We start from the raw sequence: 18,096 nt of genomic DNA, 5'->3' as shown, positions 1-18,096 counted from the left end.
CGCTTATTTTTGATGCTAAGTAGTCAAGCAGCCATACGTCCCGGTTTAAAATGTTGGGCAACTACTTGGATATAACACGCAGTTGAGATTGCGATCAACACTACCTTTTACACTACCTTTACGGTCACCTTGTTTGTATATCTACACAAGTAATGAAGTTTGCCTGTTCCGAAATAATATGGAAAATCGCATGCGCAGTTATAATCCATCGGGTTTGGAATTAATTTCACTCACATTGTAGTATAGCTCGCCGGGTGTCTTGCCTCGTTAGTCTAGTAGTGGACTAGTAGTGGTCTAGTAGTGGTAATAGTCGAATACGTACTCAACAAATGTTCACGATTGACTTCCATGGTGAAGGAATAACATCGTGTAATAAAAGTGAAACCCGCAAAATTATAATTTGCGTAATTACTGGTGGTAGGACCTGTTGTGAGTCCGCGCGGGTAGGTACCACCGCCCTGTCTATTTCTGCCGTGAAGCAGTAATGCGTTTCGGTTTGAAGAGTGGGGCAGCCGTTGTAACTATACTGAGACCTTACAACTTGTATCTCAAGGTGGGTGGCGCATTTACGTTGTAGATGTCTATGGGCTCCAGTAACCACTTAACACCAGGTGGGCTGTGAGCTCGTCCACACATCTAAGCAATAAAAAAAAAAAAATCTGATCGAGACTTAAGTTTGCTTCCTTGTCAGCGTCAACATCTCTTTCGAATGACATTCGAAGTCTTATGCTTTGTGCTGTCTCGCACGGGGGACGTTGAATGGGATTGTTTATTATTATTTCACCAGCATTTTCAAATTTTGGGCTTCCGATAGTCTTCAGCGCAAGCCCTTTCTGTTATGTTTCTTCAAATATAATCAGCTACCTTAACCCTTAAATAACCTGGTTTCCGACGGTTTCCGGAGCTCAGAGGCACTATAAAGGGAGTTTCCACTACCTTGATCAGTTGTACGTCACAGTTGCATAGGAATAGCGCTATTCCAGCTAAATATCACGCCGCAACTGATAAATACTTCACCGTTCAAAGACAGGACAGTGGTATGAATATTTTCTGTACAGAATCAAACAATGGCAATGCACAGTTGGAAGATAAGGCTAAGACGCTATTATTATGGATGGGAAAAATGCCCGTTTTTGTAAAATAGCCATTGGAGCACCGTCGTTTGTCAGGAATGTTAAATTTCATGACGATTTAGACCGAGAATTCATTAGTTAGTATCCCAAAACAGCGTCAAAGGGTTTCTTCCAGAAGGCAGGACCGCACGTCAACCTTCTAGTCACAGTCGCCGTAAATTAAGCTCCTGAACAAGATGACGCGTCAGCGAACAATCGTGGTCGCTCTAGAAATGCTCTTTCTGATCCTCTCGATCTATTCTGTGATTTTGAGCATTTCAAGCAATGGTACCCATCCTTGACGTGCAACTTAACCCAAAGGTCCAACCCGCTCAGTTTCTCGCCAGATCTTCTCAGTGGGTAGTGATTCCCCACCTATCATGATGACAGCAGAATAGCCTCTACTGGCAGATTGGTAGGCAAAAAAGGTAAATAGTAGTAAGCAGTAAGTCGAAGAAAGTCTCATACACTGGTAGCTTTTGATAAATAAGATCGAGAAAAGTGTTCTGCCTCAATTTCGTGATAATTCGTATTTGAACTGATCAAAGGGATTTAAGAGTGGCATTTTTTGTTCTACGTAAGAAGTATTTCATTAGGTGTGTACTTCTTTCCTATGTCGGGAATACAGCCACCTGTAAAGAGAATTTGGCTTATTTTTTGTTTATAAACATGAAGTTTTAAATAGTAATGATACAAAAGTTTGTGTAACACTAGTCAACCGATATACAGTTCTTAATTGTGTTTTGTTGAAACTACACTGATGTTTCTAAAGCTAATTATAAGTATATAGTGCCCGAAAAACAAAACAACTAATAATACAAATGAAAAAACAACAATCTATATGAGTATTCTGACTTAATTTGTTTTCATTCTGGTTTTCATTCCTGCCTGCCATGCGCGTGATTATAGATTCCAATGTCCAAATTATCTGGAGCCATTGAACACACAGACACTGGATTATTCACTGCCTCTTTCGAAAAAGGGATTCCTTGAAGTCGCTAACTTATTTATAAGGCTATGTTGCAAGCTTGCAGGGTGTCCCAAGCAGTCACAAACAAGTCAGTGGGTAAACAAATTAATTGGCAAATGACCTGCTGTCTTAAACTGGACAATTGCATTAAAATTTCGGTGTCTAACCAGGTAGACTACCCTACCTAGCCTACTAGGTAAAACTACCCAGGTAGTTTACAAAAATAAACTACAGCCCACCTGCCGCGCTGTTGGGGATCCGGCTATTTTCTCCTGTGGAAAAAAAAAGGCAATCGGTGTAAGGCAATCGATCGCTTTTCACACTCACGTGAATACGAAGGCGACAGGAAGAGTGAGTGCCCCTCCAAGCAGGAATACTGCACCCGGCAGAGCGTCCATAGTAGCCGTGTACAGTCGCGTAAACATTGGCACGAACATTATCGGCATCAATACCTCAATCAGGCCGACTATTGAATTTAGTTTACCTTGAAAAATTACAAGCATTAGCTGTGTGTTTCAGTGAAAGTTTGGTATTCAAAAGCATTTTATGATACATTGGTCACTTCGATCTCATGCCGAAAATTGATATGGAGCATTTATCTCATGATGTTCATATGTTCCTGTGACTTCTAATGCAGTCTTTGAGTTTGCATATCTACGATAATTGCTGTGCCGAGCCAATGTACTTTATTACTTTAAATTCTAATTCAATTTACAATTATATTTATTTGTATTTGGATTATCGTGCGTTTTAGTTATGATAAAGACGATAATTCGTAAAAAACTGTAATATATAGTGTTGTAACTTACACTGCAGTTTTCACTATATCGTAAAATGCCTTTTTGATTGTTCAAAGTATTTAATTTGTCCAACGTTCTTGACAAATTTGAAGAAGGCTTTCATTGATGATGAGAAATATGAGATGGTATGGAGACGAGATGAGATGGTATAGATTTTTTTATATTTGATTCACTAATTTTTCTGTTTCTCTATATATGTGAGTCGCACAGATGTAGTATATAGTAGTAGATGAATTTTTATGTAATTTTTAGTGTAGCGTTAAGGATATTCTTGAACTAAAATAGTTTACTGGTAGCGGATCTTAGGGCCTAACTGGAGTTGTCACTGGTCCTCATAGATAAGTCCCATTAGCCACGTCGTACGTGAATGTCTTTGAGACGTGAGAACAAAGTTTTAATTCGTAGCTTTTTAATCTTTAAGCCCGATTATCTTTTACGTTTACTGAATGTAGATAAAGCATAAGAAGATCCATATTTCTACTTCTTTGTCCGAAATAATATTATATAATTTTCGATTATAAATTCTAAGCGCTATATGCTATCTTCGTTATGTAGGAATTCGATTGATTGATTTGAAAAAAATTAGATTATAAAATATATATTATAAAATTGTGTAGAATTTGGCGAGTGAAAGATTAGTAATTTTTTTTATCAGAATGTTCCTTAAATATTCTATTGTAATTTGGAACATTTTAGTAAACAGTTTTGTTACGACAAAAAGTAATTCAGAATATTTTTTCTTTATCGCAGGAAAAAGTTGCTAGACTTTGTTATCTGTATTCAGCTATTACGGACCAGAGCGTGGCATAAACAACTCCTTATGCCATGACAAAGCGATATGTTTCATTCTTTCTGAATTACAAATCGGTGAAAACAACGCCATTGAAATCATGGCACTACTATGTAATGAGATATATATCTAACAAATTACAAAAATATGGACTTTGTTTATGTTTTATAATGTTAGAAAGTTTAAAACTTTGTCCCATGTGTTGTAATGATTGTTGTCTTACTCTTGAAGGCGGAACGCTGAGTTGACTCTCAACAAAAATAGGCAGGATGGTAACCGCTACTCGCTATCGGCTTTTGGAATTACCAAATTATGGTTACGTTTTTAAAACGCACGTGTGAGCTTATATAATTACATTCGTAATAATAATAATAATAGCATCTCACCTATTTCGTTCGATTCCACCAGTTTTGAGGATATCGATCTTATTACAAGCATTGATGTTGTACTCAGTATGTCAACAACGGGTGCTGGAAAACAAGCACGCATAAATAAGCATCCTTTGTTACATTGTTAAGCAGTTGCATATACAGTTGCATATGCGGTAGGCAACGGTTTGGCTCTGCCCCTCGCCTTGCTGAAGTCCATGGGTGACCACTCACCATCAGGTGGGCCGTATGTTCGTCAGCCTACAAGGACAATAACAGTTACTGGGTTTTTTTATCGAGGGATTATTGGTGGTCCGGACGCCTTTCCGGTTTCACCAGAACGAGTGGGCGAGCAAAGGCTCAGCCAGGAGGGGTGGGATTTGCTAACAGTTGCCCGAGCGCCTCCGAAGGAGACCTAATAACTCAAGAGCAACTGCTTCGCGAATGAACCTACTACCGGATCGGAATCGCGACCCGCATGGGTTACGTTGCACTTTGACCTCTTTGTTGAGTTCAACGAGTACGGTTACCGAAGTCCCTAAGCCTGCTCCTAAATCACTGGGGTGTAAATGGCACCATCCACATAAAGAAAAAAGTTCGAAGTTCTTATTGCACTGGAAATCTCGCTCTGGAAATCTCGCGGTAGCTCGCTGTGGCCGTAGCCATCATAGAACACAAATATTTGACAGATACCTGAATCTCGCTATTAACAGTTGCAAGATAAGTTTGAATATAACATACAAGTTCCGAAAATTTGGACCATCTAGGGGGCAGTTTTACCCGATCTGAGGAATATCTTCCCTTTACCGTTACCTTAATACCACGAGTTGAAATTAAGCCAAGGTTAAATCTCACAGTGAATAGTCAGATCGGGTGTTCAATTGCACATGTTGTGTAAAACTCAGTGAAAACAAAATGGACAGAGCTGGTTCGCTTTAAGTAAGCAGAAAGAAGAGAAAGAAGAAAGAACAGTATGATATTATTGTTGAATCATTATGCATTCGTGAACTACCAGATAAAACTATAAAAAAATATGTGAATAAATTGAAAACTTCAGTTGTACATAAATGAGTAGGCATTGAAATGCAGCTCGACGATAATTTGTTTTATTGATAACTTTTATCTGATAATTAAAATGCAGTTTGAATATCTTATAGCTACATTACTCAGATATGAATTGCAATAAGTCATTTTAGATCACTTAAAAAGAAAAGAAATAATGATATTATTATATTTATTAAGGCGCAACCTACAGTAATTGTGACTACGACAGTTGTTATCATATCGCTTCATGAGGTGTGATACCAGCCTCGCAATGCCGCATTTAAAGGATTACTCACAATCTGAGGGACCGATTGAAGTGGATGGAATTCTCGCTAACTGTGAAGATTGATAGCCTAGTAATAGCATTAGATTAACCAACACTTCGATAAAGCGGCACGACACGAGAACCCTCTCATCGTGGCCGCCGGTAACTACATTCCCGATCCTACGGAAAGAGTGGAAAGCAGTCGACGTCGCCCAAAACATATCATTTCGGAGCCTCTCGATCAACTAACGGTGCTTTTAGGTACCTCAAGCACCGGTCACCGTTCTCGTCGAACCCGTCACTTGCGACGAAGGGCTCGTCAAGTAAATTAACCCTCAGACACAGCCTACTGAGTATCTCGCCGGATCTTCTCAGTGGGTGGGTTGCGTTTCCGATCCGGTGGTAGATTTTCTGAAGCACGGCTCTTGCTAGGGTTCGTGTTAGCAACGTCGTCAGGTTTGAGCCCCGCGAGCTCACCTACTAGTTAACTAGTTAAGATTACGCTGAAATAGCCTCTCAAGGCTATCAGCTTAGGTAGGAAAAAAAAAGAAGATTAACCAAATTCGTTGCTTACCCACACAAAAGATTTGCACGTTTGGAGCGAAGCAATACACGAACGATGAAGTAATTTTACTTGTCGTCGACACGATGCCGAGTAGTGAGTCGTGCCATTTCAAATACTTGCTTAAAACTACAGTGGAGAATATTGTACCTGAAATAATTTCAACACAAAATTCGTATAGTAAATTGTGAATGATATGAATTTTACAATTTAAATGATTTTCGAATTTTATAGAACAGACCACGTAGTTTTAAAACTAGTTACGACGATTTTACCGGATCAAATGATGTAGGTTCGCTGCAAGGCGCTTTGAACTTTATTTGCTTTTGTTATAATAGATTCTTGTATACGGTGTTCAACTGAAAATTGATTCATTGTCTTCTATTTTTCAAAATAGCATCATTCCAAGCATAATGTAGCCCGATCCCATCACCCCGTGGGTATCGTAAAAGGCGACTAAGAGATTTAAGGGGTAATGGGCAAACGCGTTGTGTACAGTTCCGATATATTGCGACCGCTAACCAATACTCACTGGTAGCAGAATGTATTGCGACCTTATGTGTAGTTATCACCAGTCTCCTATTTGTTCAGGGAAGCAACAGTATTAGGACAACTTTTGTTCAATATAATAGAGACTTCAGCTCTGTGTGGATGAGTGGCGCTTTTATATTGCCATGTCCATTCGTTACGTTTTAAACACGTTTAGTGTCCTTAGTGCGAGTTTTTTAACGTTCTCGATAGCGTAAAAGTTAACTAAAATTTGTGTGCAGTTAGAACAGCGCCCCTAGCGGCATGTCCACGGTGGAGGAATATCATCGTGTAATAAAAATCAAACCCACAAAATTATAATTTGCATAATTACTGGTGGTAGGACCTCTTGTGCGTCCGCACGGGTAGATACCACCATCCTGCCTATTTCTGCCGTGAAGCAGTAATGTGTTTCAGTTTGAAGGGTGGGCAGCCGTTGTAACTATACCGAGACCTTAAAACTCTTATCTCAAGGTGGTGGCGCATTTACGTTGTAGGTGTTTATTGGCTCCAGTAACCACTTAGCGCCAGGTAGGCTTCGAGCTCGTCTGCACATCCAAGCAATAAAAAAAAACATAAGCAAATGTTCCAACTCCGTACAAATTTGAGTTAACTTTTACGCTATCGAGAACGTTAAAAAACTCGCACTAAGCACACGGAAGTACAGACGTAGCGATCTACTATAGTGTAGCGTATATTCGTGTAGGTACATCTCATCTATCTACCGAGAAACTTTGTTGATTTCATTTATAGAAGGAGTATGTTTCAAACACCCTCCATTATGATAACTTGACTATCGCCACGCTGAAAAAGTTACGGGCGCGTAGCTGTAAATACTTAGCTTATTAGATAAACATTATTAACAGCTGCGTTATAATTTATTATAGCTGTCTTTATCGCTACATACAAGTCATTTTACAATCTAATCTAATAATGACATTGGCTTTTTAGAAAAATGAAAACCAAACATACATAATAAAATATTGTAAATCTGTAAAATATTTAAAAAAGAAATTTTTTAATTCAATTTTTGGGTTGAAGTATCATAACCCATCTAGTGTGAAGTGGTTATCAGAACCTATAAATAATAAAACATGATGGCTTAAACGTCTCTCTTTCAAGCGTCCGATCCCCTCCGAAGTCAGAACCCGGGTGAGGTAAGGGGGTAATTACGGTCTATGTTGCAACCAAACGCGCTCACCGCAAGGTCTCACCTAAGGGCGCCACGCCGAAAAAACATAAAGACCACCAGTCACTCATACGCACGTTTTTTAATTGCCTTTAAAGTGATAAAATTTACAATCCCTCTGATAGTGAGTGGTGTCCGTCATTCATGGATATTCGCGATTAGGGCCTGAGATCTCTGCAGATATGACGGCTTGAATGGAAAAAGAGGACACGCTGCGCAGATCACGCATAGTGTCTTAAGGGCCAGGAGAAGAAGAAGATATTTATATCTGGTAAATATCTTTAGTTGGAACGTGAAAAAAAACAACTTACCAACGATTGTGGCAGCAAAGTTAAATGTCTGAAAAAATGAGAACTGCATTTCGTTCCAGTTAAATCTGTATCTTACAAACAGATATAGAACAGCTCTTTCACCTGCAACAAATTTAAATTTAACATTTTTATCAAACTACTATTATATTATGTGAATTATTTCAAAAACAACCTCATCGAATTGACTTTGAAAATATATTGGATCTTACTTAAAATTAATTTAGATACGAAGCTAATTTAGATCTTTTGCTGTGGTTAATACATGTTTGCATTTCGGGACTAATGTTCTCAAACCCTTTCTGTAATTTTTAAAATATTAGAAAACAAATATTATTGACCAATAAAAGTTGATAGTTATATGCAATTTACATTTATTAAGTGACAATGTAAATTTTGAAGTGCGCAAGGTTCCAGTTTGCGTCAGTCCACGATACCACTTCGTTACGTGAACGATAAGTGGGTCTGATCGGTTTTGGATGGTTTGATAGATAGGTTTGATATCACGGCATGTCCCAAGAAGGTATTACCATCTTGCGAATTTCTGTCGCGAAGTATTCATACATTTAAGTCTGAAGGGTGGACAGCCCTTATAAAATACAATTGAGATTCCGATCTGATATCACCAAACTAAGTAAAACCATCTATATTATAGCCATAGCTTATATTTAGTTCATATTTAGGTGTATATTAAAATTAAAAAAATCTTTTATTTTAATATTTAGTCATTTAGTATACTATATTTGCTTTGTGGAACTTCCTTCTTAAATTCCTGTTTAATGAGACTAGGGATTCTCAGAATGCTAGATTTTTGGTCCACAAAAAGCAATTTCTGCTATTTCTTGGATATCGTTAGTTGCTTTTTCGGTACCAGTTAATAGAGTTTCAAATTTATATAAACGTACCTTCAATAAGTCCGTACAGCAAGCAAGCGATCATAAATATAATGGCTAAACAAATGCGACGATTGTTTTTTGTCTTTTTAAATAACACCATGAAACAATCTGTCACTGCTTTAGGCTTGAAGAAGTCTTTTGCGAATTGGATACAGCCTTTGTTGTCATACTATAATACAAAAGCATTCAAAAGGATTTTAGTGTACGACAAAAGGAAAAATGTTACTCCAATGGGGAGTATCTTTGGGTGACCAAACTAAATTTTCGAAGCTAATATCAGTACAGTTGTTACTCATTAATATGTGTAATAGTCAAATTAATCCTTAGGATTCTTTTATACTTTCAAAATTATTCTAGTAATTCTCACAGGGCATTACAGGCTGGAATCATATTGTGATTTATTCAAAGATACTTTGAGCTCATTTCTCCGATTGAGTGGCGAAATTTACGTTGTGATATGTGTGGTTTCAAGTCGTCCATCCGTTTAAAGCAATATAAATAACGTATCGATAGAAATACTAAACTGTTTTGACCTTAAAGTTAAGATGCCTGCTAGACTCATATCGATAAAATCCCACAGGCAGGTTTTTCTGTATATTCATGAATAATTTTCACAGTGAAAAAAATACATCGATTATCAAAAATCAAACACTCAACACAACACAAAAATCATACAATAATTTGTTTAATTTCCGCTGATATATAGATAAGCCAGTGAGAGTGGGTATCATCATCCTACATGTTTCTGCAATAAACGATTTTCGTAATCAATAGAAAAAACTACGATGGAGAAGCATAGTAAAATGTTTACTCACCCTCATAATTTGTTCTTTAGTTCTCAACTGATCTTTAATCCTGAATGTCAGATACAAAACATTTGAGAGATGCAAAAATAAAGCTGATCCATAAATAGCGTAATACCCGAAATACCTCAAAATTATCCCCGAAAATGCCAAACCTAACGGCATCCCAGAAAATGTAAGCACATTAACAAATCCTAACCTCTGAGTTCTATTATCCGTGGTTGTTATGTCACAGACGTAACTAATCAGAGCTAAGAATATAACAGAGATACCACCAGTAATCCCCGGGAAGAATGTATCAAAAAATATTAGAGCTTCAAGAGGAATTTCATAGAAGAATATCACATTTAAAAGGTTGCTGATGTTTTGGAAAATTTTCCCGACTAATGGAACAAGAATGATGGCTTTTCTTCTGCCTGTCTTGTCGCTCCAGCCTCCAGCAAACAGCAGCATAGGGAGCGGTAATACTGACTGCAAAGTACTTTTCCACAATAGCTGAACTGAATAATGCTCCTGGACCATTCTCTCGTAATCAGTGAAGTTATTCGATTGGTTTTGCACTCTCAGTGAATCGCAAATCACATCGTCTAGTCTGAGGCTTACTCGGCAAGTTTTCTCTAAGCCTAATGTCTGTGTTGAAATGTCTGATAGTATCATAGCGAACATAAACATGAACGCCACGGGCTCTATAGTAATATTGCTTAGTAAGTATCTAAAGCCTGTTTTCTCCTTAATTAGAACTTTATTTGGAGTGTTTAATTTTTCAATTGCTTGATCTGTTATTACTTCATTCGGTGCTGCGGCCATTTGGATTTGTTTTGGTTTATTTTTTATTTTTGTTACTATTTCAACATTTAAAACACAATATTAAATATCTTGAAAATTCACACGACTATAAAATTGATAATTGTTACAAAATTGCACGTTTTACTTAAATAGCATTTATAGACTATTAACTATCGCAAATTATCTGATTACAATGATAAAGTGTATGATAAAATATCTATGAAGTGTTAATAGCTACAAATTTTATTCAGGCTAATTTGTAGTTTTCAAAGTAGTTTATTTCCAATCTATAATCATTCCGTGGCGTGAAAAAGGCGTGAAAAAAGGTGGAAATATCAAATAAATTTTGAATAACATACGTTAACAATCAAATCGTAACCAATAGACTATACTGAAGATGTAAAAGGTTCTAAATGTATGGTTAGAATTTATGTTCTCCTTATGATGGCACACAGGATAAAATATTAAAAAAAACGTGAATGTCATGGCAATTGTACTTGTAAAAACGTGGAAATGTTAAAAATCTTTGTCCAATTTCAAGAAAACTCCAGATGCTATTCGCTTTTTATGTATTTTGTGCGAATAAAGATATATACTTTGACCAATAAGTATTTATGTAAATTATTAGAAGGCAGTCAGTACAATATTAAAATTTGACGAAACACTCGTTAGCGGTGATAACGGGAAGCATGCAAAATATCAGATATTCGTAGAATGAAAATGTTAATTCAGTAACCATAAAAGCTTCTCGCCTGATCTTCTCAGTGGGTCGCGATTCCGATCCGCTGTTAGATTTTGCGAAGCACTGCTTTTGTTAGGGCTAGTGTTAGCAAATTCTCTCAGGTTGAGCCCGTGAGCTCACCTACCCGGGCGTAGCTGAAATAGCCTCTTAGGCTACCGGTGAATAGGTAGGAAAAAAAACCATAATTGTAGAGGAAACAAAAGTATCTTTTGTACTAAAAGCATGTACTGGTGGTAGGACATCTTGTGAATCCGCACGGGCAGGTAATACCGTCCTGCCTATTTCTGCCGTGAAGCAGTAATGCGTTTCGGTTTGAAGGGTGGGGCAGCCGTTGTAACTATACTGAGACCTTAGAATTTATATCTCAAGGTGTGTGGCGCATTTACGTTGTAGATGTCTATGGGCTCCAGTAACCATTTAACACTAGGTGGGCTGTGAGCTCGTCCACCCAACTAAGCAAATAAAAATAAATTTATTATATTGATCTATTATTCTCTATATTGATCTATTATTGAAAATATTATACAAAAATCATGTTACGTTAATAATGAATGTGCTATCATCAGATATTTACCTATATTACTCATACTATGTCACGACAACATAATTAATTTTGAAACATTCTCCGTAGATAACACTAATAGAACTTAGAATAGTTATACTCAAAAGTAATAAATATTATTAACACTGTTTTAATTATTCACGTAATGTATTGCCTATAAAATCTATGTTAAATTTCAATTAAATAATTTAGCGAATTTGAAATACATTTAATGGATATTAAATGGTGCGTGAAGACATTTGGGTACAATACACGTTGATAATTAAATGTTTTGTGATAAAGTCGCTTATATTATATGCATAAAAGTACAATGAAGCATTGAATAATGAATAAGATAAAGGGGAGTTAACACCGATAAACTCTTTCAGAAATATGTTTATGAATATTTAAAAATGTTTTTATTGCCTTTAGAATCATGTTGAGACGAATAGCCTCATCTTGGCCGTGAAGCAGTAATGCGTTTCGGTTTGAAGGGTGGGGCAGCCATTGTAACTATACTTGAGACCTTAGAACTTATATCTCAAGGTGGGTGGCGCATTTATACTGTAGATGTCTATGGGCTCCAGTAACCATTTAACACCAGTTGGAGCCCCATCTAAGCAATAAATAAATAAAACTTCATATATCGAGGTAGCTAGTAGTGCTCAGTTGTGTTGCAATTTAAATCCGCAGAGGCTTTAGTAGCCACTAATTATCAGGCGGGCCGTGACTTGAGCTATCTCAGAGTGTAATTCAGTTAAAATCATAAATCATAAAACAAGTCTAGTAAACCGCAGATACAATGCCTTACCAAAGACCTTTTTACCGCGTACCACCCGGCTTTGGAATCGGCTTTGGAATGAACTCTTCTCCTTGGTGTTTCTTGAGGGCTATGTTTAGGGTATGTTAGGGTATGTAGGGCATGTTCTTCTAAAAGCGAGAATTGCTAATAGTACTAAGCAGTAGGCAAGGGAACCGGTGGTCGTGACGCTGGCGGCCGCCGGTCCGGCGTCTGTGGGATGGCGGGATGGATGAAATGTGCTCTGCGTCAATCCTGTCCCGCAGTCTCAATAGCCCCGACTAGGCTCCGGCCCGGTCCGGGGTAGGACGCCGGCTGTGAGCGGCAGGAGTTTTTAGTGAGTTTCAACTCCCACATACCCCAACTGCCGCGTGGGCGGGGATCCGGCGATTTTCTCCTGTGGAAAAAAAAGCAGTAGGCAGCCGCGAGGTAGTATTTTGGCAGCGACTCAGCTCTGCCCCTGGCTTTGCTGACGTCCATGAGCGACGGTAACCGCTCACCATCAGGTGGACCGTACGCTCATCTGCCTAATAGGGCAATAAAAGATTCGAAATTAATTCTACCGAACCCAAGAGGATACAGTTTTAGAGTTCAACCGCTTCGAGTTCCTCTCCCCAACGAAACTTTTTAGAAAATTTCGTTTCTAAGGGACTCGAGAGCCCTTGACAGAGAAATGTCTAGACGAAAATAAAATATTTGCACAGCGCGAACGTTAAATTACGATTTTCGTTAATTGTTTGTTTTTGATACGAAAAATATTTTTACAATAATCCCGATCCACGGTTAACACGATGATAAGAAAAATAAAAAACTAAGTTATATACGCGATATAAGCTGCTTTCAGACTACGCTATACTATAGTTCCATATAGTATAGCAGCCTATACTTAGCCAATAATATATAGTACAGTACAGTGTGAACGTGTCCATAGCAATGTATGAGGCGCGATATTGTTGTGCTATGAGCTATATACCATATGCTATTATATTATAGCGTAGTCTGAAAGCGGTTTTAATCTCGCCGATTTTATAGTCATTACGATATTTTAGATATTTCGCATACTTTAGTTTTTGTGGCCGCGAATGACTGGAATAGAAGAACAAAATATATAGTAGCATATATTATTTTCTCTTCCTCTATTATCTCTCCCGGTGAGAATCGGGTACTTTTGTCCCGCGTGCCAAGGACTAAAAGCGAACTTTTCATCCTGGTTGAAAAAAAAAATTTGTATAAGCACCTAGGGAGAAAAGTAGAACATCTCTACGGTGCGTAATATACTACATGTCAAACTAACGGGAGTTTTCATTATTGTCAATAAAGAATTCACACAATTCGATAAGTAAGTTGTAAAAGGAAAAATAATTAATTGGGTCACTAAAAAAAAGCAAAGACACCCGACCTTATAGTTCGGTGCTCTGCGATCCATTTTCGCGTATCCGTCACGTGCCTTAAATCAACTACGGTTCCATGGCCATTGATTGATCGGCAACGTCAGATAGCTTTTCAATATTCCGAGGCGGTAAGGGTTGGGGTGGAACAAGAATATGTAGTGAAATTTTTGAAATGTTTTTTTTTATACTTTAAATATATTTATATATTTCTATTTAAATATATTTATATATAATACTAGCGACCCGCCCTCGCTTCGCTTCGGAAACTGTCATTTATTATTGATTTCTCTACTATTTAATAGATGTTATTATACATATAAACCTTTCTCTTCAATCACTCTATTTATTAAAAAAAACCGCATCAAAATCCTTTGCGTAGTTTTAAAGATTTAAGCATACATAGGGACAGAGAAAGCGACTTTGTTTTAAACTATGTAGTGATATTTGAAAATAAAATATTTAAACTATTTATAAGGTGAAGGTTAGTCCGATGAGTATTATCCTCGTAGTAAGTTGATACACAAAATAATATGTGCGTATTGTGTTGCTTTAGTTTTTTTTGTAACTTAAATTTCTAAATTTCTCTTCTCTGTTCGCTTTCTACCTATATGTGATTTTGATTGTGGAAACATATTTGGTTATTGTTTTAGCTATTTTTTAAAATATTATATGTTTGTATTGTACTGTTTGTTTCCAAAATAAATAAATACACTTTTCACACACATTATCGATAAGGTATTCGTTATTTTTTTTGGAATTCACGGATAGCAATGTTGAAGCTTCCGTTGTCTAATCGTTAAGACGCCCGGTGTTAAAATTTTAATTTAGTTGTCGAATTACGATACCGCTGTCGAAAATAAAGACTCGCACGTTCTTAAAGCGTAATCACAAACAATTTCTAAGATGAAATAAATTTTTTTATTGTCCGTGTAGGCAGCCGAGCTAACGGCCCATCTGATGGTGAGTGGTTACCGTCGCCCATGGACTTCAGCAGTGCCAGGGGCAGAGCCAAGCCGCTGCCTACCGTAATGTCTGTGCTTCGGTATCCGCTAACCAAGAGACGGGTTGGTTGCTCGTTCGGAAATAAAAAAAAACTTATTCACACGCAACCCTAACCCGAGAACAGGGAAATTTTGAATAAGTCGATAAATATTTATGTCACTGCTAGTTTTTGAGTTATTGAAACTATGCAGTTGCTATTCATAATAGAAAATTTGTAAGCGCTAGAAAGCATCTGTTTGTATAACACGATGTAACGCTTTAGTAAGTAAATTCTAGGAGTTTATTTGGTTTGCTGAAGATGATTAATTTTTTTTTATTGCTTAGGCGGGTGGACGGCCCACGGAGCTCACGGCCCACTTAATGTTAAGTGGTTACCGGAGCCCGTGGACATCTACAACGTAAATGCCGCCACCCACCTTGAGATATGAGTTCTAAGATCTCAGTATAGTTACAAAGGCTGTCCCACCCTTCAAACCGAAACGCATTACTGCTTCACGGCAGAAATAGGCAGGGTGGTGGTACCTACCCGTGCGGACTCGCAAGAGGTCCTACAACCATTACTTATTTTTCGAGATGATTCCCTTTTTTTACCACCGTCTCACACCACCAGAGCCGATTCCATCCATGTTTTCATCTACAGTACATTTCAAAAGCTCAATGTGCTTTGCCTCTATCATGAAATCTACGATTTTCAATAATTTTCGCTGCTGCCCAAGAACTTAGTCTAAGTGGCTACTGACTAATATACCTTATATTGTAGCCGGTACCATTCTGGCCTATATTTGTCGTATAGAAATCATATAATTTGGCTCAAAATCAATCAGCGTATCAGTGCGAGTAGGAGCCGAAAAATTCCCTTCCACAAGAAACAGCCCGGCCCGAGCTTTGTTCTGTTCAATGAAGTATCAAAATTACCAAGTGCCATTTCCCCTTACGAACACACACATGCTTCCGCCCTTTAACATTGAAACTCCCGAGAACTTGAAACACGAAACTCGATCTCAATCATAATTACATATATAATAATTAAGTTCTAATAGTAATCTCATTTTATTATAATTAGATTAGTATTCCACGTTCCACGCCTCGTATAAAATCCTAATAATTATATAACTTATAATATATTCGTAAATTATACGAAGTCACGCTGAAGACGAAGTTAATCAGTAAAGATATGGAATTCGAGTTAATTAACTCTCACCCTGAGAATGGGAATAATTGCGTGGTTTAACAGGTGTGCTATCCAACGCTAGCTAGCTGGTAGCTTCTGCTACACAGGCTAACTCTGTCTATTTTCACCATATTCTAGGATACGCATGGTTGTATTGTTTATATTGTGCTCTGAGGAATTGTTTGAGATGATCCTATCATCTTGTTTTTACTATCACACTGCCCGCCACCGGACTAGAGTTCATCCATACTGCCTGGAGCCACTGCGTTCATCCACAGTGCGTTTCCAGCGATCTTTTTTTGCACGTACCACCCGGCTTTGGAATGAGCTCCACGGTGTTTCCCAAGCGCTATGACATGCCCTTCTTCACACGAGGCTTGTGGAAAACATTATACGGTAGGCAGCGGCTTGGCTCTGCCCCTGGCTTTGCTGACGTCCATGGGCGACGGTAACCACTCATTACTCATTTCTCTCTCTCATTTTTTATGACTCTTCATCAACTCATTTTTCATGACAATGGCTGATGATGTGTGATAATTAAAACAACTTTTACTGCTGCAACATAATATTCAAATATTGACAATTAATACCTTTTTTATTGGCCTTGTATGCAGACGTGCATACTGCCTAGCTGATGGTGAGTGATTGCCGTCGCCAATGGACTTCAGCAACACCAAGGGCAGAGCCAAGCCGCTGCCTACCTAGACCAAAAAATTTGTGTTTTATTACAAGCTATAGCCGTAAGCAAGTTCCACATCGCTCGCTCCCTTCCGTAGACTCCGGGCTAATTATTTTGAACTTTACAAGACACCCCTAAAAACTCTTGATAAACGGAATGCTTGTAAGTGAAAACCGTTGTTTTGCTCGCACTGATTTCCTTAAATCTAAATAACGGCCGCGTTACGTACAATTATAAATTCGGCCGGATGTTTTGCCGGTTGAATTAATACTGACAAGTTTCGCACCGGATTACGGTAGCTGCGTATGCGTTTACAGGGTTGCCATTTATAGGATTTTCAAACTGGTAAAAAAATAATTAGGCTCGGAATAAACGGTTCAATGTACAGATGAGGTTTCTGTCAAGCTGTGGTATTTTTGTGACAGATACGATAACGATAATGAGCAGCTGCAGAGTTATTTCTATCGCGCATCACCATTATTTGCCTAAACTTTTTGTTGTAGGTACATATTTTTATTGATAGATCTTGAAAGTAATATTAAACAGAAGGTACCAGTATACTAGAGTACGACTGATCTCCCCTGTTCTCAATCGCGAGGAATCTTTTCATGCTTAATGTGACTATCTATCTCTACTGCACTTATTCTTCCTGATCTTTCTGTAATATTAATAACCGCGCATTGGGTTCTTGATAGGCCATTCCTGATTCTTGATTTCTGTACTGCTGGGAAGGTATATATTGAGTCTATGCAGGTTCGTATCTTGGAAACCAGTTTAGAAGACAGGAATCAGGGATGATCGACCAAGAACAGAATATGCAGATTTTAATTATTGCGGTATCGTATGGTACAGCCGTTATACGAGACTTAGAAGTTATGATTCAACTGGATGGTTGTATGTTATTCTGTCTATGGGCATTGGGCTCAGGTTAGCCACTGCCCCTCTTAATACCATATATAACTTTAAATAGTTTAAGTAATTAATGATTAAATTACTGCAAAAAAAAACCGGCGCGAGGGAGCCCTGAAAACATATTTTGATTTAACGGAAGCGTTACTAAGTAAATCCGAGATTAGATTTTAATTATTGTTTTGGTTTGTGTATCAATGTAATGGGTTTTGAATGACTTAATATTATGATATTTACGAACGTTTAACAATAATTGCCATCGATTGGGGCGATTTGGTCGGGTCTCTTAGTGACATACACATTGTTGCAGTAAACGAAAGCTCTTTATTATGCTATTTAAGTTTATATCTTACAACTGACGGTATTAAGTAGTGTAATTTTTAAGTTGCGCAGCAGATTTCTTTGTCTACCTCTCCTTGGTTTATGGGTACATCGTAAATG

General features: G+C 37.8%; 1 protein-coding gene across 1 annotated transcript; it reads right to left on the bottom strand.

Annotated features, from left to right (window-relative positions):
• Positions 1-28: 28 nt before the first annotated feature.
• LOC101736655 (uncharacterized) lies at positions 29-17,012 on the bottom strand. The gene is made up of 8 exons (XM_021347005.3): positions 16,976-17,012; positions 16,658-16,768; positions 8,842-9,001; positions 7,940-8,041; positions 5,924-6,061; positions 4,059-4,142; positions 2,410-2,566; positions 29-1,744 (listed from the first exon to the last, which is right to left on the bottom strand). Exons 3-8 carry the CDS (start codon positions 8,930-8,932, stop codon positions 1,705-1,707), a joined length of 612 nt encoding a protein of 203 aa, XP_021202680.2. The 5' UTR covers positions 8,933-9,001; positions 16,658-16,768; positions 16,976-17,012; the 3' UTR covers positions 29-1,704.
• Between the last annotated feature and the right edge of the window lie 1,084 nt (positions 17,013-18,096).

The sequence above is a fragment of the Bombyx mori genome, chromosome 22 (assembly GCF_030269925.1).
Source record: "Bombyx mori chromosome 22, ASM3026992v2".
Taxonomy (NCBI): Eukaryota; Metazoa; Arthropoda; class Insecta; order Lepidoptera; family Bombycidae; genus Bombyx; species Bombyx mori.
This window is presented reverse-complemented; position numbering and strand designations above follow the sequence as displayed.